The 23,612-nt window shown below is 57.9% G+C and overlaps 2 protein-coding genes across 11 annotated transcripts in view; one reads left to right on the top strand and one right to left on the bottom strand.

Annotated features, from left to right (window-relative positions):
* NUP188 (nucleoporin 188) overlaps positions 1–3,406 on the top strand; it is a 41,859-nt gene extending 38,453 nt beyond the window's left edge. For both annotated transcript variants that reach the window (XM_027966324.2, XM_060411685.1), the window contains 8 exons: positions 290–448; positions 750–887; positions 1,503–1,577; positions 1,668–1,901; positions 2,008–2,139; positions 2,358–2,431; positions 2,563–2,692; positions 2,797–3,406. In XM_027966324.2, coding sequence (XP_027822125.1) covers positions 290–448; positions 750–887; positions 1,503–1,577; positions 1,668–1,901; positions 2,008–2,139; positions 2,358–2,431; positions 2,563–2,692; positions 2,797–2,973 — 1,119 coding nt within the window. In that variant the 3' untranslated portion in view covers positions 2,974–3,406. The remainder of the gene's footprint in view (positions 1–289; positions 449–749; positions 888–1,502; positions 1,578–1,667; positions 1,902–2,007; positions 2,140–2,357; positions 2,432–2,562; positions 2,693–2,796) is intronic.
* A 781-nt stretch (positions 3,407–4,187) lies between these two features.
* SH3GLB2 (SH3 domain containing GRB2 like, endophilin B2) lies at positions 4,188–21,066 on the bottom strand. 9 transcript variants are annotated; one of them, XM_060411734.1, is made up of 13 exons: positions 20,874–21,066; positions 16,527–16,668; positions 15,407–15,535; positions 11,189–11,322; positions 10,822–10,914; positions 8,639–8,701; positions 7,360–7,509; positions 6,892–6,915; positions 6,263–6,352; positions 5,878–5,978; positions 5,611–5,625; positions 5,238–5,478; positions 4,188–4,955 (listed from the first exon to the last, which is right to left on the bottom strand). In XM_060411734.1, the coding sequence occupies exons 1-13, from the start codon at positions 20,934–20,936 to the stop codon at positions 4,848–4,850; spliced, it is 1,353 nt and encodes a 450-aa protein (XP_060267717.1). In that variant the 5' UTR covers positions 20,937–21,066; the 3' UTR covers positions 4,188–4,847. The 9 variants fall into 9 exon arrangements, with proteins under 9 accessions (XP_060267717.1, XP_042101528.1, XP_027822130.1 ...); XM_042245594.2 differs by lacking the exon at positions 20,874–21,066 and adding an exon at positions 18,755–19,354; XM_027966329.3 differs by lacking the exon at positions 7,360–7,509.
* Between the last annotated feature and the right edge of the window lie 2,546 nt (positions 21,067–23,612).

The raw sequence follows: 23,612 nt of genomic DNA, 5'->3' as shown, positions 1-23,612 counted from the left end.
AATACAGAAGCTTCCCCACCCCTGCACTGACTGCTAGTGAGAGAAGCTCATGCAGTTAGTTAGTGCCCAGCCTGAACCCGGAGCCTCGGCTTCTCGTATCTCCGTCTGGTGCTCTTTCTGCGTAACGCCTGACCTCAGACCCGCTCTGGCCCTGCTGGCGCCCCTTCCAGGAGCTTTTCTCCTCAAAGGAGCCAGGCTTCTTAGTTGCCGGGTTGCAGGGAGGCCCCAAGGTCCCTGTCAGCTGGTTCCTGGGCCCAGGTCGTGATCCTGTCTGCTGCTTGTGTCTCAGACGCCCGGCACCTCTCGGAAGTCCCTGGACGCCCCCTCTTGGCCCGGCGTCTACCGTCTCTCCATGTCCTTGATGGAGCGGCTCCTCAAAACCCTGCGCTACAACTTCCTGACCGAGGCCCTGGACTTCGTTGGGGTTCACCAGGAGCGGACCTTACAGGTGAGGGGCTGCTGGCATCTTTGGGGTCAGGACTTGGGGTTCAAGGGCATCTGGGCTCCTCAGAACTGAGTGTGGGTGCCCCTACTTCTGAGGTGCCGTGAGGACTGCTGGCTGACAGGCCCCGTGGAGGAAGGGGGATGGTCTAGGATCAGCTCAGACAGCAGCATCTTCATCTAGCCTCCTGTCACGCTGTTGCCTCAGCGTTTGAGGGCCCAGGACTCCCCTTCCTGCAGGAGGGCGGGAGCAGACGCAGCAGGGCTGAGTCACCCCACCCTTTCCTGTGTTCCCCCCGCCCCCCCAGTGCCTCAACGCAGTGAGGACGGTGCAGAGTCTGGCGTGCCTGGAGGAGGCCGACCACACCGTGGGCTTCCTCCTGCAGCTCTCCAGCTTCAGGAAGGAGTGGCACTTCCACCTGCCTCAGCTCATGCGGGATGTCCAGGTGCGGCCTGAGACCAGCTTTTTGGAGGGTGCTTCAGGGAGAACGGGTCAGGGTGTGAAGGGCAGGCCTGTTCCTGGAACGTGGCTGTTTTCTTTGGTAGCACAGGTTTGGGTTTACCTTATTTCCTCCGCAGCGAAGTTTTCCCTCCATAGCATAGGCCAGCCTCACAGGGTGAGAACCTGGGCTCTGGCATAGATCCTGGCTCACATCCCTTAGTGCAGGACTGAAACAGGGCCAGCTGGAGGAGCAGGCGGGGAGGAGCACAGGCTCAAGTCAGGCCTGTGCCTGTGTGACCTTGGCCAGGTCACTTCACTTCTCGCCTTCATCTCACTGTTTTCTTTCTCTAGAAGACAGGAAAACTGTCCCCGTCTAACTTATTTACTTAGGACTTTATACCGTGCCTGGTATCTAGCTGGGTCTCGGAAACCGTCCAGGCATCTGTTGACCCAGGAGTCTGGTTGAGTGTGCTTGGTGGCTGTGAGGTTTGGGGCTGGAGGTCGCAGGAGGTGGGGGCACGCGGGAGAAGCACGTGGTTTCTGGTAGCACCCCACGGGGTGGGTCTGGTCAGCTGCCTGGGGCCGCCCCGTGGCTCCCCTCACCCTCCTGTCGCCGCAGGTGAACCTCGGCTACCTGTGCCAGGCCTGCACCTCCCTCCTGCACAGCCGCAAGGTGCTGCAGCACTACCTGCAGGTGAGCCAGCCCCTGCCTGCGGCCTGCCCGGCGGCCTCGCCCCAGCTCCGCCATGCTCCAGCGCTCTGTTGTCTCTCCTCCCCCTGCCAGAACAAAAATGGGGAGGGCATCCCCTCAGCCGTCACCCCCCGAGCTCAGCGGCCACCCGCAGCTGCTCCGGCTGCCCCCTCCTGCTCCTCCTCCAAGCAGCCCACTCCCGACACGGAGGCCTCAGAGCAGCGGGCCTTGCGCACCGTCCAGTACGGCCTCCTGAGGATCCTCAGCAGGACCCTGGCCGCCCTGCGCCGCTTCACCCCTGACGTGTGCCAGGTTCTGCTGGATCAGGTACCCCACCCCGTGCCCCTAGCCTCCACAGAGCCACCGGGGCCCTTCTCTGGGCCCAGAGGTGCCTGGGGTTCTTGCCCTCCATCAGTCTCATCTTGCTTTTCAGTCCCTGGACCTTGCTGAGTACAGCTTCCTGTTTGCCCTGAGCTTCACCACTCCTACTTTTGACTCCGAAGGGGCCCCCTCCTTCGGGACCCTTCTGGCCACCGTGAATGTGGCTCTGAACATGCTTGGAGAGGTAAGTTGGGTATTGTCTGACCCCTCACCCCAGGCCTTCCTCCCAGCTTTCCACTGCCTAACCACCACCTTGGGCCTGTGTACCCAGCCTGAGCTGACCTGTAGGAACTAGTGAGAGTTAACGAGTAGCTGATAAAATCGCCTAGTGTAGGTCCTGTGAAATGAGAAGATGTTTGGAGTTGTTACTACCACCTTTTTTAACCCCCGTTTCTCTTCCAGCTGGACAAGAAAAAGGAGCCTCTCACCCAGGCTGTGGGGCTCAGCACACAAGTGGAAGGGACCAGAACTCTGAAGTGAGAAAGCCCTCCTTCTGGACCTTGGTTGGGGGCTGGGGTGGTCTTGGGCTGGCTCTCCTGGGTCCGACACTTGGTGCGCCCAGCCCACATGGCCTCTGCAGCAGCGCCCACATCCGCCTCCCCTCCAGGTCGCTCCTGATGTTCACCATGGAGAACTGCTTCTACCTGCTCATCTCCCAGGCGATGCGTTACCTTCGGGACCCGGCTGTGCACCCCCGGGACAAGCAGCGGATGAAGCAGGAGCTCAGCTCTGAGTTGGTAGGAGGGGTGGAGGGCCCTGCCTGCTGGGGCGACCCAGAGGTCCCCGCTCCCCCACTGCCAGGGCGGCCACAGGGCCTCATCAGGTGCTTCTTCTCTTGCAGAGCACTCTCCTCTCCAGCCTCTCCCGCTACTTCCGCCGGGGAGCCCCCAGCTCCCCTGCTGCTGGCGTTCTTCCCTCGCCTCAGGGCAAGTCCACCTCTCTGTCCAAGGTCAGCCCCGAGAGTCAGGAGCCTCTGATCCAGCTGGTGCAGGCCTTTGTCCGACACGTGCAAAGATAGGGCACCTGCCTGCTGCTGCCTACACTCTGCACCAGCCTGCATGGCAGGCCTGGGGAGTGAGGGGTACTGCTGGCAGATGGCCTGTCTGGGCCCGAGAGCAGCTCGTCACCCTCCCCAGAATCGCCGCAACTCCAGCCACCACCCCAGCGTTATTTTTGTAACAGATCAAGAGGTCAACAGCAGGGGTGGGGAGCCGTGAGTCTGCTGCGCTCAGTCTCACATTCAGAGTGCCCCTAAAGAGGCATATTCCTCTCCTCAAGCATTCCCCACAGCACTTGACCCTGGCCAGGGGAGAGGCGGGGAGCCAATGCCACGTGCAACCAGGAGGCTGTGTGCACGGGTTTGAGAGTCTGTTTTTCCACACTCTGTTCTTGCAGTTTTTGGTAATACTGTGGTCTATTTATACAAATATTAAAATACTGTTTATACACAACTGTGTGGGTATACCTTCCGAGCCCAAGGACTAACCAGCCCTCAGAGCATTGCTCTGCCCCGCTTGTCCAGGGGCCCAGAGTGGACTGGGGGGTACTGGGTGGACACTCAGGTCTTCCTTCTACCCAGGTCTTGGCCCCCACCCCCCACCTCCATTTACCAGCTGGCTGAGTTGATCACTGGGTTAGAGCCTTTCCTGAAGCCCTGCTCCTGTCTGTAGCTCTGTGCCTCCCCTCTTTTTAGAGGGCCCTGAGTGGGGTGGCCTCTGGCCCCCTTGGGACTTAATCACAGAGTTCTTGGCCCAGCTGCAAGCCTCATTCTGCAACCTGGCTTGTGGAACGAAGCTATCACTTGGGAAGTTTCGGGAACTAGACTAACCTGGGCTACAGTCCCTGCATGGCCACTTGGCAGTTACGGAACCTCGAGGAGGTGACCCTGATTTCTTCCTCGCTTGTCTGGGAGGACACGAGAACAGGCATGAACGTGCTGCGCTCAATGCCGGGTCCCTGGGAAGTGCTGTCAGTTACCCAAGTGTAAACCGTCATGCACATTTTACAGTTCACTCTGCCCCAGTTCAGGTAGGTTTTTCTCAGGAAAAACGTCAGTGACGCAGCTGCAGCAGACCAGCATCCCCTTCCTGAGGAGCAGCACGGGTGCCCTGGGAGGGAGGAGGGACCCATCACTTCCTCCCCTAGAAGGAGGGCGCGGTGTGGTAGCGTGTCGCCTCCTCTTCCCCTTCCCGCCTGTGAGGCCCGCGACGTGACCAGAGCCCAGGCAACATGCACACGGAGGATGGTTTATTATTGGTCATTGGCTAGAGAGCAAGCAGACAGGCAGAGTAAAAAGATGTGTTAAAAAGTGAGTGTGGAGAGTGCAGGCGGCAGCCACCAGACTTGGCTCTAGCAATAGGGCTGGGAGGGGAGGGCTAGCACCGGAGAGCTGCTGCTCCGGCCAGGCTCCCCTCCGCTGCAGCGCATCCCTGGGGCACTGCACCCCTGTCCCTGGCCCGCCACAGACCTGCCTGCCTGCCTACCTCGCCTCCTTTGCTGCTTTTGGCAACTAAAAGGCAGGTACTCTCTCTGGCCAAGGGTGCGCCCCAGGGCATCCTCAGCCCGTCTTGCACTGACCCCCTCCATGGGCCGGGGCACTGAACGCAGCTGCTGCAGCCAGGCCCGCCCTCCTGAGCAGGAGCTAGAGAGCTGGGGGGCTCAGGGACGCAGGCAGGGGTTGGGGGGCTCCAGAAACAGGTCAGAAGCAGGCCGGGGGAGGAGCCGGGATCATTCAGCCTCTGGGGCCCCTCGCAGCTGGACGGCCAAGGGGCAGGATGGGGCTGGGGTGAGCCTCCCCACGCTGAGCAGCTGGGTCACCAACAGACACGAGGCGGGGCTGCACCCATTCCCCCCGCCCGGGGCAGAGGGCAGGGCCTGGGGGAGGGGGCTTGCTCAGCTGAGCAGTTCCAAGTAGGTGACGGGGACCTTGCCCTTCTTGTTGCCTCTCTCGCCAATGAGCCAGTCGGGGTCCATGCCAGGCAGGCTATAGACAGTGATGAGCTGAAGGGGATGACAGAGGAGGAGGGTCATGCCCCGGCTACGCAGGGGGCCCTGTGCCTCCAGTGGTGGGCGCCCTCTGAGCTGCTCTATGGAGACGGATCAGAGAGCCTGCCTCCTCAGAGCTGGAGCTGCCTCTGTCCCCCCACCCCCCAGACCCCTCAGAGGCGGGGAGCCCGTGATTCAGGGTCCTCAGACCCCATGCCCCCAGCTCCGGTGCCTTGGCCCCCTAAGCCAGCCTGTGCCCCCTGACCACCAACCCATCCCTGTGGCTTCCAGGCCCACCTCATCGGCGAGCAAGGCCAGCTCACTGCTGTCTGCTGCCTCGTAGTCATAGAGAACGCGGGCTTTCCGGGTTCCGCTGGCCGGTGGGGCCACCTCCTCCAGGCGGAGAGCAGCCTCCCCTGGAGGGGCCAGGTCGGCCACAGAGGGCCCCATGGGCATCGTGGCTGCGGCGGTGGTGGGTGAGGTACTGCTGAGGGTTGGGGAGGTGGGCTCGGTGGTGCCCACGAAGGTGCCTGGGAATCTGGAGAGGAGAGTCGGGGGGGCCTGTCTCAGCACTCCAGAGCCACCCTCTTGTTGAGGGGAGGTGCCCACATGCCCCACAAAACACCGGTCACGCCCACGGCCGCGGAGGCAAGACTACCTCGCTACTTACATGGCTCCCTGGGAGCTGGCGGCGTGAAGAGGGAAACAAGGGGAAGTGAGACGCCCCTGCCGTCCCCACAACCCCCCACCCTACCCCAGAACCTGCACCCAAGGTCCCTAAGGCCAGCCACCCCTTACTGTCCTCCTGATGAAGTGCCCAGGCCCAGAGGTGAGGGTGATGCCCCACCACGGTCAGCAGCCCTCCACCCCACCCTGGGAGTCAACGGGGGCTTTCTGAGCTCGGGGTAGCTGGGAGCCATGGGTCCCCGGTGGGCACCTGCCCAGCTGCTTCTGGAGGTCCAGCATGTGGCGGTAGCACTGGGCATAGTACGTGGTCTGAGACTCGACGAACTCATGCAGGCAGCGAAGGTGGTTCACCTGCAGGGAAGAGGCAGTGGCTGACCTGGCGCCCGCGGGTGGAAGAAGCGGCCCACTCCCCACCCCATACTCTACAGACCCTGGCATCCAGCATTTTCTGCCCAGGCCTCTTGCTCTCTGCGGGGGAGGGGGCCGTACCCCCTGCTTTGGGACCTTTAGGACCGTGGGCTCTGCCCCACCCAGGTTCACTAGCTGCCTCAACGTGATCTTAAGAGTCGTGGTGTCCGACACACGGGTGGCAAAGACGACGGGACAAAAGAAAGAGGAAACAGGACAGGACTCACATGGGTGCTGCTGATCCCCTCCAGCAGGAGCCGGGTCACTTCCGCCTGCCGGTCAAACTCCGTCTGGGCCACTCGGAGCTCCTGCTCAGCCTAGGAAGGGCCAGGGATGAGCACGAGGGCAAGAATGGCCCCCAGCCGGCCTCCCACCAGACTCCTCCCGCCCCTGGAGCCGCCCGGGAGCTGTCTCCTCTTCCCTTCTGTGGTAGATGGACTTCCCCACACCCCCACCCCAGGATGCAGACATTGGGGCAGGGGTTCACCTCTCACCCCTGACTTCAGGCCTGGGGCCCTGACCCCCTGGAGAAGCCTTAGCCCAGCCTGGGAACCCCCCAGAGGAGGCCAGTTGCTGGGTGGACAGATAGAGCCTCGGGCGCCCTCCTTGGCCTTTCACACTCATGCATTTGTCCATCTGAGGCCACCACCCAGCAGGGACAAATTGAACCAACAGTTGCTTTGGCCTCCGGAGGGCCCACGGTGTGCTGCAGGGCGGAGGGAAGTGACCGCCCCTTACCATGGCCCCAGCGGCTGCAGGGCAGAGCTCAGAACTAGACGCAGACCTGCCCCCGATGACAGCAGGCGAGCCTGGACTCCCATTCCCCACCCCACTTCTTCCCTGAGCCCCGACTCACCTTGTCCACCTCATCATTCCAGAGCTGCAGAGACCACAACAGGACCGGTCAGCAGGGGAGGGAGGGGGCAGCGGTCAGCAGGGGAGGGGAAGGGAGGTGGGGGATGGCTGTACCCCAGAGCCCAGGCCCCTGCCCCAGCTCCCGAGACCCCCCCCGCCGCAACCTCTTCCTACCCCCCACGCTTCCCAATGTCCTCCCCACAATCCCACCAGGAGCTGAGGCTGGGGGGAGGCCTGGTGTGAGAGGGAGGGGGGCTCTGACGTCACAGTCCATCCAGTCCCACATGCCACATGCGGGGAGGGGGGACAGCCAGCTGGGAAGTCCTGCTTGGGTTTCTCCTACAGGCAAGCCCCCAGGCTCGGACTGGGGTCTCCAGGGAGACCGAGCGTCCCCCACCCCACCCTGACGCTCTGCTGAGGCTGCTGGGCTGGGAGGCAGGACCGTGTGACCCTAGACCAGTCACTGAACCTTTCCGTCCTTCGGCAGAGAAAGGCAGCCTCGTGCCAGAGTCAGACTGGGGTTCAAAGGCACAAGAAAAAAACAGGGCCGTCTCCACCCTCCTGGATAGTCCTCCTTCCACTTGGCCCAGGAAGGGGGGCGGCAAGTGTCCTCCAGAGTCTAAAGAAGAAAGACCCCCCTCCCCCCACCATGGCTTAGGAGGCCCGTTCCTCCGGCCTGCTGCTACCCTAACACAGGGCCTGGGGGGCACGGAGAGCAAAACCCAGGCCAGCCTGGCTGGGACAGAGGCGTCCCCACCCCAGCACCGTTCGGCAGAATGCACAACACGGGAAGTGACCTCCACGTGAACACACGTGGGCGAGCCAGCCACAGGGGGCCAGGGCACTACAGGGCGGTTAACGCCCCCAGGGGACAAGGGACCGCGCGTGTGCGCGCGCACACACACACACAGCAACATGCTTATGACAGATGGAGAGGCCCGCGGGGAGGCGGGTGGTGCAGGAGGATGTCACCCACGGGGAAAGGAGGGACAGAGAGAGGCAGAGAAAGGCCCAGCACTGGTTTCGACAGGCATGACGGGACAGGTGTCCTCTGCCTATTTCCCCAACTAAACAGTAAACACCAAGATCTCAACAAGCTGTAGGAAAAAAAGATACCAGACGTTCAAAGTCCTCCTGACCCCGCCCCGCCCCGCCCACCCTCTTAAATCCCAGTCCCACCTGCCCACCCACCCACCGCTGCCTTCATGTTCAGCTTCAGAGGGGCCAGCTCGGGACACGCCCGTTCCCCCACCTCGGGGGTCTCATTCCCCCACGTTGGGGGCCTAGCCCCGGGCTGCTCTTCCCCTACCCCCTCCCCGCCGGGTCTACCTTCCCACGGGGCCCTGCTCCATCTCAAGGCCTCTGGGCGCCTCCTGACACCTAGCCGATGTGCTCTGGGGGCCGCTGGACCGACAGCGTTGTCCCCGAGTCCTGTCCAAGGGTCTGTGACCTCCCGGCAGGCCAGGCCGGGACCTCTTTCCTGTCCTCTGGGTGCAGGGGGCACCTGGCTCTCAGAGGTGGGTGCTGAGTGGGGGTGGGTGGACTCTCGGGGCCCCCGGAGTCCACCAGGCTGCGTGGGGCAGCGGGCCAGGCTCACCTTCAGCGTTGGGCAGAGAGGGGCGAGGGCACAGGGCCCAGGCAGCCCCTGCCTGACCCTCTGCCTGCTGTTCTCCTGACTGGCATCAGGCCCCGGGTGCTGGGGATGGGGGCAGGGAGGGGGGAGCCGGGGCGCGGGCGGGGGCGCTTACCGCGGAGGCGCTGGCCGAGAGAATGTAATTACGCGGTCTAGTCTCCTGAAAGTCAGGCACCGTCTGGCGGGGAACAGAGTTCACGGGGGAGGGGGGAGTCATGTGGGGCGGGGGCCAGGCCGGGAGGCCGCCCTAGAGTCTCCCCCAGGGAGATGCCAGGAGCACCCCCACCCCAACCCCATGGACAGGAGGCTACGGACAGGTAACACGGACCTCCTTCTCCCCACGCCAACAACCTGCACAGGAGGCAGGCTGAGTGAGGGTCTCAGTGGGTTGGGACAAAGACCAAGAGGGTGGACACACTGGGGAGCCTGGGAGAACAGATGCCGAGGAGGGGACAGCCTGGAACCTCGGGCAGGACACAGACCCATTCGCCCCCGGCAGTCCTCAGGCCCCTCTTCCCCGGGCCAGCCTCATCTCACTCCGAGGCCCCAGTTAGACCCACCATTCTCCAGGCAGGGCCCGCCCCTACCCCACCCAGCTTGCTCCATCCATACCTCCGCACACACCCCATCATCTCTCCTTCCTGCAGCAAGAACCAGGCCCCTCCCCCGACATGAGGATGGACAGATGGATGCATGGATGGACAGAGTGACAGGCGGTTGACATTTGCAAAAAGCTGACTCAACAGGCTCCAACGCCTGGCGTCCCCCCAGACCAGAGGCTACACATGGTGGAGGCCCCGGTGGGAGACCAGCTGCTTTGCAAAAGGCCCGGAGGACGGCCCTCCCTGGCCTGGCCGGCCCAGCCTGGCCCGGCCCCGAGGGCCCCAGGCCAAGGTGGGCAAACCAGAAGCAGCACAGCACGTGGGACAGGTATACTCACATCTCCCTCACACTGAGCCAAGTTACCCAAAGCAGAACGGCAAGGAACAAAAACAAAGAGTTAGTGAGTCCACAGCGCAGGCAGGCGGGAGTCCTGACTGGAGTGTGGCTGCTGAGGGGTGGCGGGTGGATGGGGCGGGGGGTGCCCTGCTGGGCTGGAGCCCCCTGGGATGCTGTACCAGGGCCCAGGTTGGGAGGGGGCGTCCTGCTAAAAGCCACACACTCGGAGCTGGTCTGGGCCAACCAGCCGGACCGGAGGTTGTGCCGCTCCGGTGATGAAGGAAGCGCTCCCTGGCCTGGCGGACAGAGGAAGGCCTGTCCTAGCCAAGGGACTCTAGACAGCTGCCCGGCCCTGAGGGGTGGGGAGCCTGTCCCACCAAGGTGGGCTCAGGCAGCCACAGCTCATCCTACCTAAGCCCAACCCAACGCCGGTGGCTAAGGCTCTGCCTCCGGTCTGGACTCCACACACCCGGGTGAGGCGCCACAGCTCTTGCCAGGGGCACTGACCAGGCTCTGTGGCCCCCGGGGGCCACACAAAGGGAGGGGAATGCGAGGAGGGCCAGGGGCTATAACTAACTCTTGGGCAGCAGGGGGACCTGGCTTTCCCTGGCTGAGGGCCGCGCCGGGCGCAGGTGCCAGTGTCCCTGGTGTGTTCCAGACCTGACCACAGGAGTTCCCACCTCGGGGTGTGAGGCGGCCTTGCAGCCCCTGCACCCCGAGCAGCCCGGGCCCCTGGGGCCCAGCTCTCCCAAACCCTGGCCTCGCCCTGGTCACCGTGTGCCACGCTCCATCCCATCGGCCTGGCTGAGCAGAAGGGGAGCCAAGATAGCCCCAGCTCCATCCAGCGACATGGGGCTCCCTGAAGGGCCCCAAGACCTGCCCCTGGGCGGGCGAGCAGCCCAGCTCTGGGACCTCCACACCAGCGCAATGGAGCCTGAGGACAGGACGGGGCGCCCGGGGAACAGCGCTGGAGCGGCGGCAAAGGGGGGGACGCGGTTAGTAGCAGAGCCATGCCCGGGCAGAGCCGGGAACAGAGCTGAGCATCCAAGGAGGGCAGCGCGGGGGGCATGCGAGAAGCCAACTGGCTGTCTATCTGGGAGGGCTGCGGGCTGCCCTGAGCTCAGGTGAGGGTGTCGTGGGTCTACCCACCACCCACTCCTCAACCCAGTGTCTGCCCTGGGAACCCAGAGCTCTGGGTCGGCAGGGTTCTGTCGGAGGTGGGAGCAGACGGGCATGACCTGACGTGGTCTGCCCCGAGCAGTGCCCCCCAGCCAGGCTTCGACGGGGAGGGAGGTCATGCCAAACATCACGAGCCTCCACCCGGAGCCTCCGCCCGCTCCGGCCCAGCAGGACGCCTACCGTGGCTTTGGCTTCAGCAGCCTTGGCCTTCTTGAGCCGCGCTTTGGAGGCATCCAGGTCTAGACGCCGGTTCTGCAGGAGCCGCCTCTCCTTCTGTTGTGGGGCAGGGTTGGGGGGAATCAGGGACGTGAGCCCCACGGCTGCCATGGGAGACCCCCGGCCCCAGCGGGACCAGCCCATAGGACCATCTGGCCAAGACAGGGAAACTGAGGCCTGGACAGGCGAGGTCAAACACTCCAGGCCACTCGGTCCACAAGAGCCACGTCTGGGGAGCCCCTAAGGGCTGCGGGGTCCCGGGCTGGGTTCCGCGGCTCTGAGGAGAGGGCAGCCAGGGTCCCCAGGAGGCATGCAGCCCCAGGCTCCTCACCGAAATCGTCTTCCAGTCCCCTTCCAGGAAGTTGCGCAGGGGCGTGAGGAAGTTGATGGAGGCCGTGTGGATGAAATCTCTCTCGGCCGCTCCCAGGCGCTTTTCCGCTTCCGCCACCTTGATCAGCGTCTTCCCTGAGAAGCAGAGTCGGGGGTGAGGAGGCAGGCTGAACTCCGCTCTGGCTCCCAGGAGGGAGGAGAGAGCTCTGAGAGAGATGTTCTGAGAGGCAAGAGCAGAAATGACTGGCCTGGGAAAATGGGAGAAAATCTGTATATCCACATACCCACTGACCAGTAAATACTGGGACCCCCCCCCAAAACCAGAACACTTCTCAGCCGTTAGAAAGAAGGGGGCTGGGACTGGCAGAGGGAGGGGCTCAGCAAACCCTCCCCCCAGGAAGGACACAGGGCCTTCCCTGGGGGCCCAATGGCCAAGACTCCACTTCCACTACAGGGGCCGTAGGTTTGGTCCTACGCAGTATGGCAAAAACCAAAAACTTACCTATTTATCTATCTCCTTCAAAAACAAAACAAAACTGGACACAGTTGTCAAAAGCAATCATTTCTGGACTCTGGAAATTGACCAAAGGCAAGTAACAAATTGAGAAGCATTTACTCCAGAACTACAGGACCTTGGTAAGAACCATGGAGATGGTGGCTTTTTAGCCTGGACGTGCTCCCCTCTCTCCAAGCTCTGTGGTGTGCCCCTCTATCAGGGTGGGGTGAGCCCTGAAGCTGCTGGAGTGGGAGGACTTGATTTTGGCTGGAACACAGAAAAACCCACAAGACATGGTCATAAGCAGTAATGATCTTAATGGCAAATAATCAGGAAAGGCCAACATCACAGCTAACATGAAGCTGGAGGACTGGCTGGAATAAGCAGCAGACCTGCCAGAAATTTAACAGGAGATCGGGGAGATGAGACGGCCACAGTGAGCCTTGATACACTCCAGACAGCTCTGCTGGTCTAGAAGGCCGTGCCTGTGTGTAGCATGCATGGGAGGCACAGGAGAGAGCCCCAGCTACCAAATCATTCTTGGCTAGTGGGAGGCTTTGCACATTCACGAAGTAAAAGCTAGGCACACATATAAACTGCTTGAACTTGAGTGTGTTCCCCAGTCCACTCATAAATTCATCGGCAAAGCCTTAATGGTGCAAGATGTCTAAGCATGACTTCTGATGAATCATTAGCTGCCCACCAACATGTGCTGACCTGGAAGCAACCCTTAGGAAGCTAGGCTTAAAAGTAAAAAGAATAAGTAGAAAAATAAGCAGAGACATCAGTAGCTGCATACAGCAAAGAACACAGACTCGAAACAATTAGCTCAGGTACGTCTCTAAAGAAACAAACAGCACTAATAACCCAAGAAGAATTATAAGACACGCAAAGAAATAGGAAAGCACAGCCAATACACAGGGAAAGAAAAGCAATCAACAGAGACTATCTCCTAGGAGGCCCAGATATTAGATTTAGCAGACAAGACTTCTAAGCAGCTATTACAAATAAGTGGAAAAGAAAAAACAAAAACCACCAAAACCATAGTGGTAGGGAGGGATGAATTCTGGTATAGGATAAAACTACTGTATATGAAATAGATAAGCAACAGCATATACCACACAGCACAGGGAATCACAGCCATTACTTTATAAGAACCTATAATGGAATATAATCTGCAAAAATACTGAATCACTATGCCATATACCAGAAACAAACACATATTAAAATCAACTATACTTCAATCAAAAAATAAAAAATAGAACCATGGTTAAAGATTTAAGATTCATACAACATTGTAAAGCAATCATCCTCCAATTAAAACTTTTTTAAAGAGATTTAAGTATGATGACAATGACTTCTCAAATAAGAAATGTCAATCAAGAGATTAAAATTTTAAAAAAGTGAAAATGCTAGAGTTGAAAAGTTTAACAACTGATATGAAAAAAAAAAATAAAATCACTAGAAGGGTTCAACGGCAGATTTGAACCGACTTCTTATCAGACACAAGGGAGGTCAGATAGTGAGAGAATATACTCAAAGTGATGAAAGGAAAAAACTCTCGTCCAAGAATTCTAGACACCGCAAAACTGCCCTCCAAAAGTGAACATAAAGACATTCCCAGTTAGACAAAGGCTACAAGAATTCACTGCTGGCAGACCTGCCACGGAGGAAAAACTTCACATACCAGTGAGACGACACTCGGGGGTAGTGTGAATCCACATAAAGGGATACAGGGCTGCAGTAAAGGTGACTAGACAGACACACACAAAAGACGGTGTGTTTTTCCCTCTTTCTTAAAAGACAATCGCATAAAACAGTAATTATAAAACTGTATTGTTGAGACATAGTATGTATGACAATGTGAGCACAGAGGAAGAGGGAGGAAAGGGAGTTATCCTGGAGCAAAGCTTCTATATTTGACTGGAATTCAGTTAGCATTACTCTCAAGTAGACTGTGTTACGTTAAAGCGCATGTTGTGATTCAAGTTTTAAAACCACTAAGAAAAATGTTTTAAGTTAAAGAAAAAAAGGAGCAAAGAAATCAGAATGTTACACTGGAAAATCTCTTTTTAACTCAAAAGAAGTCAGTGAAAGAGGATCAAACAAAAAAGACCTGAGATACAGGGAGAATAGTAACAAAACAGCAATCCAGATGTACAAACAGCTCATGAGGCGTAACATCATCAAAACCAACAATCCAGTGGAAAATGGGCAGATTTAAACAGACACATCGATTAAGACATACAGATGGCCAAAAGACACACGAAAAGATGCTCACCATTGCAATTAGAGAAATGCAAATCAAAACTACAGTGAGGTATGACCTCACACCAGTCAGAATGGCCATCATCAAAAATCTACAAATAATAAACGCTGGAGAGGGTGTGGAGAAAAAGGGACCCTCCTACACTGCTGGTGGAAATGTAAGCTGGCACAGCCACTCTGGAGGACAGTATGGAGGCGCCCTCAGAAAGTAAAAACAGAGCTACCATATGATCCTGCAATCCCACTCCTGGGCATGTATATACTTGGAGAAAACAGTAATCGGAAAAGCTGCCTGCACCCCGATGTTCATCGTGGCACTATTTACAGTAGCCAAGACATGGAAGCAACCTAAATGTCTGTCAAGGGACGAATGGATAAAAAGATGTGATAAATATATACAATGGAACATCACTCGTCATTAAAAAAAAAAAAAAAGAATGAAATAGTGCCATTTGTTGCAACATGGATGGACCCAGAGATTGTCATACTGGGCAGAGAAAGACAAGTACTATGATACCACACCAACGTGGAATCTTAAAAAATGATACAAATGAACTTCTAAAACAGAAACGGACTTCACAAACATAGAAAACAAACATGGTTACCAAAGGAGAAACTGGGACGTGTGGCGGGGGGCGGGAATGAGGGGTAAATTAGGTTGGGATTAACACATACACACTACTACTTATAAAACAGATAACCAGCAAGGCCAGCTGTAGCGCACAGGGAACTATACTCAATATTTTGGAATAACCCAAAGTGAAAAGACTTTGAAAAGGAGCATGTATCCGTGTATATGACAGCATTACTGCGCTGTATACCTGAAGCTAACATAGCACTGTAAGTCAACTGCATTCTAATTCAGAATTAATTAATTAAAAAATTTAAAATAAACCGGATTGAGGGATGTTTGTACAATTCTGTAAATATACTAAAAATCACCAAATTACACACTTAAAGCAAGTGTGCTTTACAGTACATAAATTGTACCTCAATAAAACTTCAACAAAAAGCAAAGACTGAAGCGGCTCTTTTAAGTGCTATTGTGAACAGATAACCCGTGAAGCAACACCAAGTTTAAAAATCAGGTTGTGGAATCGCACACATAAGATAATACGATCCCATTAAAAAATGCACACAAACTAAAGGTGGGTAAAGGAGGCTCTTTTTTTTGGGGGGGGGTGCCATGTGGTCTACAGGGTCTTAGTTCCCTGACCAGGGACAGAACCCAGGCCCACTGCACTGGAAGTATGGAGTCTTAGCCACTGGACTACCAGGGAAGTCCCAGGAGGCTTCTATTTTTCACCGTTGTCACCTCTGTTGACTGAGGTATTTGCAAGGAGGATGAATCCAGGCAGCACACGTGTAAATGCAAGACCAGAGAAAGGAAGGAAAGGAGGGAGGGAGGTCAGGGCCAGAGACTGGGGGCCCGCCCGGCCGCGGGGACCGGCTCACCGTAGGGGGTGGTGGGCCCCAGCTCACTGGCCGCCTCGGCCATGTACTGCGCCAGCAGCTCCCCGTTGGTGACCCGCGAGGGCACCTTCCTGTCCAGCTTCTCGTACAGGAACTCCTCCACTCGGGCGCCTGTGGGAGAGAGCAGCCTAAGCCCCGGGGCCCTTCTGGAGGAGCCCAAGGCCAGTCCAGCACTGGCCCACAGGGGCGCCCAGCCTGGTGACTAGCAGGACATTCTCATGCTGATTCCCCACCCTCTGAGACGGGCTCTTGACCCTGTGAAACCCCTCACGGGGAAGGAGAAGCCACGGCCCAGAGACGTGGAGTACCTGCCTGAGGTCACCCAGCTGCGGTGGCGGGCCTTCCACGTCCCCCTCCTTAGAATATGGACTCACAGAGAGTGACACACAGGGGGCGCTAGTGGTGAAGAACCCGCCTGCCAATGCAGGAGACCTAAGAACCACGGGTTCGATCCCTGGGTGTGGAAGATCCCCCCGAGGAGGGCATGGCAATCCACTCCAGGATTCTTGCCTGGAGAACCCCCCCCGGACAGAAGAGCCTGGTGGGCTACAGTCTACAGGGTCCAAAGAGTCAGACATGACTGAGCGACTTAGCACGCGTGCACACACCACACGTGCAAACAGTGCTCTGGCCAGACCCAGGAAGCTCTGAGCACACCGCCTTAGCTAAGAGCAGATATACAGGCAGACGCGTCTCCAGACCCCAGGACAGGTTCCCCTGCAGCTGCGGGGCCTGCCCTGTGCTCTCGTGCGACCCTGGACGGGCCTTCGTCCCTGACCCTCGCTGCCTGCTCCCCAGTGACTAGTCTCCCGTTTCTCCTGCCTCTTCTCCCAGGGATGTTTTAGTTTTCAGGCTTCAACTCCTCGGTGCAAAACTTGCATTTCCACGTCCCAGAGAGTGAGTGCATTGTGGAGCCCAACACCCAGACTGCTGTTTTTAATGGGGACCACTCCCCCTTCCCATGCCACCGACCGCAGCCTTAATCCCCAAGAGTCTAACGCAAGTCCAGCCTGCTGCCCAGGCCCACCTGCACAGCCTCAGCAGCTGGGCCCCTGCCGGCGGCGCCCTGCCCCTTGCCCAGGGCTGGGCCATGTCCACTTACTGGGGTTGGGCTGCAGCAGCACCTCTGTCTGCCTCAAGATCTTCTCGGTCCAGTTCTTGGTGCTGTCTGCCCGGGCCAGGAGGCTCTCAAAGTGGGCGTCAAGCTCGGTCTTCTCGGCCTGGCCGAATTTCTCCTCTGTGAACTGTGAGCGGAGGGTGGGGGGGGGAGCACCCAGGGGTGGAAGACTCAGCAGGGGGGAGGTGAGGACCAGCCCTGCCCCACCCATCTACCCCTCCTGCCTGGCTGGAACTCAGGCCCTCTGGTCCAGGAACCAGTCTAGCCCATCCGCTCTGGGACCCCGATCAAACTGCAACCCTGCCCTGGGCCTCAGCTTGCTCCTCTGTGACATGAGATGGTTGGGCCAGAGCCGGCAGATCCCAGTTTGTTTCAGAAATCCAATGAAAGATACAGACACCCCCTGCCCCCCAAATGCACACCTGTACAAAATCAAACACAACTTAAGGAGCAGCTAGTAGGCCATCACGGAGGGTCCTCCCAGCCTGACCCTGGAGAAAAGCACTTGGTAACAAGCGCTCAGGGACACAAGGGGCACAGAACAAGGTCTGGGGTGATCAGCAGGCGCCAGGGCAGCTGGGAGCCCCGGGGAAGGGGTCCTGGGGGAGTGAGTGGGAAGAACCCAGGTTCCAGAACCAGAGGAACATGATTCAAGTCTCAGTTCTGATGAGCAGTGTGACTTGGGCCAAGCGGCTTTGTCTCTCTGAGCATCAATTTCTGAAGCTGAAAATGGGAGTAATAAGGAATAGCATCTCCCTCGTAGGTTGTGAGAAGGCAATAAAAAAGATGTGGGTAAGATATGAAGGTAAGGATCTGGCAGGGAGTTCGGTGCCCAGTGTAAGGGCTGATGCTGTAAAGATCTGATGGGAAGGGAGAGGAGTGGGATGGAGGATGCCTCTGCTGACTGGCATGGTACATGGGGAACAGTGCCAACTCATCCGAGCCAACTGCTGGGCACGCCCAGGCCCAGGAAGCTCGGCAGCCCCGCCCTGAAGCCAGGGAGAGACCAGGATGTCACAGGGTCCCCCTTCCGAGCTGGCTGAGGCCATGGGGGCCACATAGAACAGCTAGAAACCAGCCCAGGTCCTGGCCCTTCTGATCTTACAGGCCCTGTCCAGCCGTGGTGGGTGATGGTCAGAGACAAACCGCACAGGAGCAAGATCAGCTCTGACAACAACAGACAGTGCTGACCTGGCGCTCAGCACGGGCAAGTTTCCCATTTCACAGAAGGGGCCACCGAGGCCAGGCAAGAGGCAGGCTGCACTGGAGTCAGGGTCGTCATAGGCTGGGGGTCTGGAGGCCCTTCTCAGATGATCTGGCAGCCCTGAGTCACCCAGAGGCGAAGGACAGCTCCAGCTGCAAGGAGCGGGAGGCCCCACCGGCTTCAGGCCGCTCCAGCTCAGCAGCCATCAATTATGCATGGGGGCTTGGGTTTCTCTCTGCAGGGCCAGGTGGGCAGGGGTCAGAGCCTACGGCTCCCTACCTGGCTCCCTCCCTGCTCTCCTGACTCTTCTTCCTCACTTTCCACAAACCGGGGCCTCCCAGAGCTGGGCCCTGAACAGGCCTGCCCTCACCCAGCCTCTTTGAGGGTAGGGGTGGCACTAGCCCCATTTTCCAGATGAGAAAACTGAGGCTCAGAGACAAAGTCACCTCTCTGGTCCTCAGTTTCCACCGGGGGTATGGTGATACCAGGAACCATCTCATAGAATATTCGGGAGGTGCTTAGTTCTATGGTCAGCACACAGCACAGGCCTGATAAATGTCAACTGGTGTCAACGTCGTCATCATCATCAATAAAAGATCTCCTGCAGGTCCCTCCTCAGCTCCCAGGAGCCACCTAGGGACGTCCTTACCCCAATGGGGCCAGCTGCTCTGATTCCGGTGATGGTGTCACGCTCAGTATCTCCTCCCCTTCTTGCCACGGTTATGGGCAGCACTTCCCGCCTGGCCACCTGCCCCTCACACTACACATCCACCCACGTTCAAAGTCCAACCAGGTTTTTCCAACGTCCTGGGCATCCCTCCCACGTCCACTGTTGCCTGCCCGGCTCGGATGAAAACAATGCTGCAGCCTCCCTGGCTTTCATTATCGTCACTCCTGCCTCCGCTCCTAGTAATACAGTCAGTACTACGGACAGCATTGGTACTAGCACTTCTGCCGCCCACTGCCCGCTCCCTGGCATCTTACCCGAATATGCTTTAGCTTTCCCTGCCTGGGTGCCCTTCGCTGAGCTGTTCCCATCACCGCGATCAACTCTGCAAACCCTTCCACAGTTTGGGGACTGAGAGACCACCCTAGGATCGCGCATGCAGAAGGGATCCGGCCTCCCGCTGCTTCTCCCAGATTCTGTTCCTTACGGGGTAGGGATGAGGTGAGGCTCTTTCAAAGTGCCCTCGGTACCTGGAAGGGCTGAGCGCTTGCCCAGCATGTCCTTCCACCTGGCAAGGTGGCACCCACGCAGAGGAGCTGCCCAAACATCGATACTAAACCACCCTTCGTCCCTTCTGGCTGACTCCTACCCCAGGGCCGACTGGCCTGAGAGTGGGCTCTCCTGCCCAGGTCACATTTCAAGCCCCTCTTTCTTCGGGCTGCCACCTGGCCCCATTCTTGCCAAGAGAAAGGGCCCAGGCTTCAGAGGCTTATGACTGCAGAGTCCGAGGCTGCTCCCTGCAAGATGGCAGCAGCAGGGGGTGGGCGGCTGGAGCCAGAGAAAGCCTCTATTTATAAAGCTCCCAGCTCCCTCCTCCGCCCTGGAGGCGGGGGGCCTGGACACTGGCTCCCATGCCAGTATGGGCGACCCAGTGGGCCTGCCCCGACCAGGCCACGGGGCCCAAGCCTCCCCACGCCCCAGGCTCTGCAGACCTGGCAGGATCGGGTGCTAGGGCCCCACAGTAGCCGGAAACTGGCAGATCAGGTTCTTCCCAGATGCGGGAGATAAAGTGGTTGCCATACCAACACAGGGGGCGAACTCCCCACCTTCTGGATGGATTGGGGCTGGCCAATGAGCTCCAGGCTGCAGGCATCCCCACTAAGGCTGGGGTCACCAGCAGGGCTGGGAACCCAGGGCAGCAAACCCTCTCTGGGGCACCCATCCTCAACGGGATGCTGCGCTTTCTAGTAAACACGGGCACGTGGGCTTCCAAGAGACGGTCTGGGGCTGGGCTCCTCCAGAGAACCAACCACCACAGCAAGGACAAATGACAGGATCTGTTCCCGGGGCGCGGTGACTGGGCCAAGCCCCAAGCCTGCGGCCACCCTTGGAGGCAGACTTGGTGCCACTCCTGATGGACAGAAGGGCACGTGCAGGCTCCCAGAGAAGTGACTGGCCCAAGGTCACAGGCTGCACGGGTGCGATACTAGGCACATTACAGCAAGAGTGACTTGCCTCTAGTGAGCACATCCACACGGAGTGCCAGGGACACTCACATCCATGCTGGGAGGGAGGGGTTGCTGAGGCCATTTTCAAAAGACTGAAAAACTGAGGCCCCGAGAGGTGAAGCCCCCACCCTTCTCAAAGTCACAAGAGGGGGCATCCACGCCCACAGCTGACTCCCGGTCTTCACCGATAAGCTGCTTCAGTTTCTCTCCTTGCCCCCAAATGGATAGGACTTGTTCTAATCCTAGCGTCACCCAGCGTACAGCTCCCCAAGGAGGGCACGCAGCTAGACCCCAGCCCTCTCCTCATTCCCCTGGGGCTGGGGAAATACGAGGAAACAGGCCTGCCATGGAGCAGAGAGGAAATAATAACCCCAGCCCTCCTGGCTTCCGGACTGACTATGCAAGCGTATAAAAGGGACCCGAGGGAATCAGTTCCAACAGCCCATTGTACAGGTGTGGAGATTGAGGCTCAGAGAAGGGCTCAGGAGCCTGGGGGCACAAGTCCTTGGGCCTGGAACTCAGGCCTCCAAACGCCGGCCAGGAGTCAGGGTCACTGCTGGCCAGTGGGAGGGTGGCAGGAGCCGCCTGGTGCCTTTTGCTCTCATCATCAGAGACCCCACCGGGGCGGGGCGGGCGCGAGGGCAGCGGGATAACTCGGTCCCGGCAGGTCGCAAAGAGGGAGGCTGACACCTCCCGCCCAGGCAGCTGAGTCTAGGCAGGCCCAGCTCACTCCTCGGCCCCCGGGCCAAGCAGAGGGTAGTACAGGGCAGTGCAGTCGGCCGCCCCGGGGCTCCTTCTCTCGACTGGGCAGCGTAGAAGAGAAGGAAGGCTGGTGGGGGGCTAGGGCGACCCGGGAAGGAGCGGCGGCCGCGAGGGCCTTGTCCCGCGGCCCCGGGCTCTGTTACAGGGGTGCCCGCCGGCCGCGCGGGGCCCAGGGCCAACGGCCTCCTCACCTGCACGGCCCGGGTGAAGAAGATGCCAGCGTCCGACGCCAGCTTCTTCATGTTGAAGTCCATGGCGCTCCTCAAGGCCGGTGCGTCCGGCCCGAGCGCCGCCCGGCAGTCCCGGGCCCGCCGCCGCCAGCCTTCCCCGCGCCCACCTGCTGCCGGGACTCCGGCCCTTAGCGCGCCCGCCCGTGCCTGCCGCCGCCGCCGCCGCCGCCGCTGCCTCCGCCCGAGCCTGCCCGAGCGCGCAGGGCGGGGCGCCGGCCGCGGGGGCGGAGCCTCCTGGGGGCGGGGCGGGGCGGGGCGGGGCGGCCGTGCTGGAGGGTGCTCGCGGCTGCCCCCCTGCGGCCGTCGGTGGGCCAGCATCTCTGGGTTACCGGTCCAGTGGCTCCCGGCCCATCGGTGCCTCTTCGTCTCCTTTTTTTTTTTTTTTTTAAAGACCTTGCTGCTGGGAAAGATTGAAGGCGGGAGGAGACGGGGATGACAGAGGATGAGATGGTTGGATGGCATCACCGAGTCGATGGACATGAGTTTGCGTAAACTCCGGGACTTGGCGATGGACAGGGAAGCCTGGTGTGCTGCAGTCCATGGGGTCGCAGAGTCGGACGCGACTGACCTGAACTGAACTGACTCTCCTGTTGTTCATTCGCGCCCTCCTCGCCGGCTGGCCCCTCTGGCTCCCTATTTCTCGGCCCCTTTAGACCTGGACCTTTCTGTGCCACCACCACTAACCACCACCACCATCAGCTTGACCTCTCTAGCGCCCCTCCTCTTCTACTCCAACTTTAGTGACACTAAGGACCACCGCCAGGGAATGGCTGTTTGGCTTCAGATAATCCTCTGGTTGCTCAAAGTGTGTGCAGGGAGTTAACGAGGAGGGAAGGAGGAGAGAAAGGGAGGCTTCTGTTCAGCCTAGGTGGAGGAACCCTCCAGGCATGGACATAGTGCTGACCTTGAACCAGTTTCTCACAGACCAAGACAGGCAGAAGGATGGCCTGCACATATATTCCCCGCTCCCAAAGGGCTTGGAATAGGTTTATGACCTGTTTCCACTGCTCGCCTCTCTCTACTTCTAGACTTCATTTTCTTACACAGTGGAGAGCTCTGTTCCTGAGCCTGTACCCTTTCCTCTCTGGCTCTGTCTCCTGGATTCCTAGCTTTGTTTACGTCCCTGCACTCACACCAGTTCCCCATTCTCTACCCCAGTCTGTCTGTCCAGAGTGAGCTTCAAGTCACCTGGGGGATTATTTAAAAATCCTTGGTCCCACTCCCAGCCCTGGTTCTCTCCGAGCCTGACAAGTAGAGTCTAGAAAAGCTTCCAGGTGATTTGAATGTGCACCCCAGGTTCAGAACCACTGATCTGTATATTATCTGCATGGACTTATCATCAGTGTTCATGTCACTCACACACCTGCAGTTCATCTCTGTTTCTTTGTGTGTTTCTATGTGTTCACTACGTATTTCTATTTGTATTGATCATTGACTTATTTATCAGTGTCTGTCTGTAGCTGACTGTATCATTCATTTAGCCAGCGTCCAGCCATATCGCCTTTCAACAGCTATAAATCAATATAGTAACTTGTTCATTCATTTGGTAACTACAATGAGCATGGTTAAAGAAAAAAAAAAATCAGGGTACTTGTTAAGGACGGCAAGGAAGACTACTCAAGAGAGACCAGTGCAGTGGGGGTTTTGCAGTAGGGGAGACAGATTGGGCTCAACTCCAAATACAATAAAGTCAAGTGGAGATTTATAGCCCATGAACAGACTAGGGGTCAGTGGATGGAAAATGACTAAGCAGGAACACTGACGCTAGTGAGATTCTTGCTGAAGGCAGGCCCAGGTGATAAGATATTCAGGATGGAGGATGAAGAATTTGATCAGTTGTGGAGGGTGATCAGAAATCCAGGGTTGGAGATTTTGCTAAATTGGCCCCGCAGAATTCTTGCTAAAACTTCACTTTACAAGACAGAAGCTTCAGGTTGAACCTAGTTGAGTAGAGGGCTTAGAGGAACCTGACTTCGGTCAGGTCAAGGAGAAAGACCTTATCAGCACTAATTCTGTGGCAGGCAGTGTTCTAGGTGCCAGGGACGCAGCAGTAAACAAAACAAGGCCCCTCCCTTCTTGGACAAACAGATATATAACCATGTCAGATCCTGGGAAGAAAAACAACAGGGTAAAGAAGAGAGAGACAGTAAGAGTTAGTTATTCCTGATCTTGTCTCTGCCCAGTCTGTATGTTTCATCTGTTTATCTAGCTTTCCACTCGGCTATTGCGGTTTGTCTAATAGCAATGGCCGAAATTTCCTAAGCCCTTTCCAGGCTGAACACTGAACACTTTAAAGTGAATAATCACAAGAGATCCTCATAATAACTCAGAAAGTATCCTCTTCCTTATTAAAGGCTCCAAAATCACTGCAGATGGTGACTGCAGCCATGAAATTAAAAGACGCTTACTCCTTAGAAGAAAAGTTATGACCAACCTAGACAGCATGTTGAAAAGCAGAGACATTACTTTGCCAACAAAGGTCCATCTAGTCAAGGCTATGGTTTTTCCAGTGGTCATGTATGGATGTGAGAGTTGGACTGTGAAGAAGGCTGAGCGCCAAAGAATTGATGCTTTTGAACGGTGGTGTTGGAGAAGACTCTTGAGAGTCCCTTGGACTGCAAGGAGATCCAACCAGTCCATTCTGAAGATCAGCCCTGGGATTTCTTGGGAAGGAATGGTGCTAAAGCTGAAACTCCAGTA

Source organism: Ovis aries, chromosome 3 (assembly GCF_016772045.2).
Source record: "Ovis aries strain OAR_USU_Benz2616 breed Rambouillet chromosome 3, ARS-UI_Ramb_v3.0, whole genome shotgun sequence".
In the NCBI taxonomy this organism is placed as follows: Eukaryota; Metazoa; Chordata; class Mammalia; order Artiodactyla; family Bovidae; genus Ovis; species Ovis aries.
Note: the sequence above shows the minus strand (reverse complement) of the source record. Positions and strands in the feature narration are given on the sequence as shown.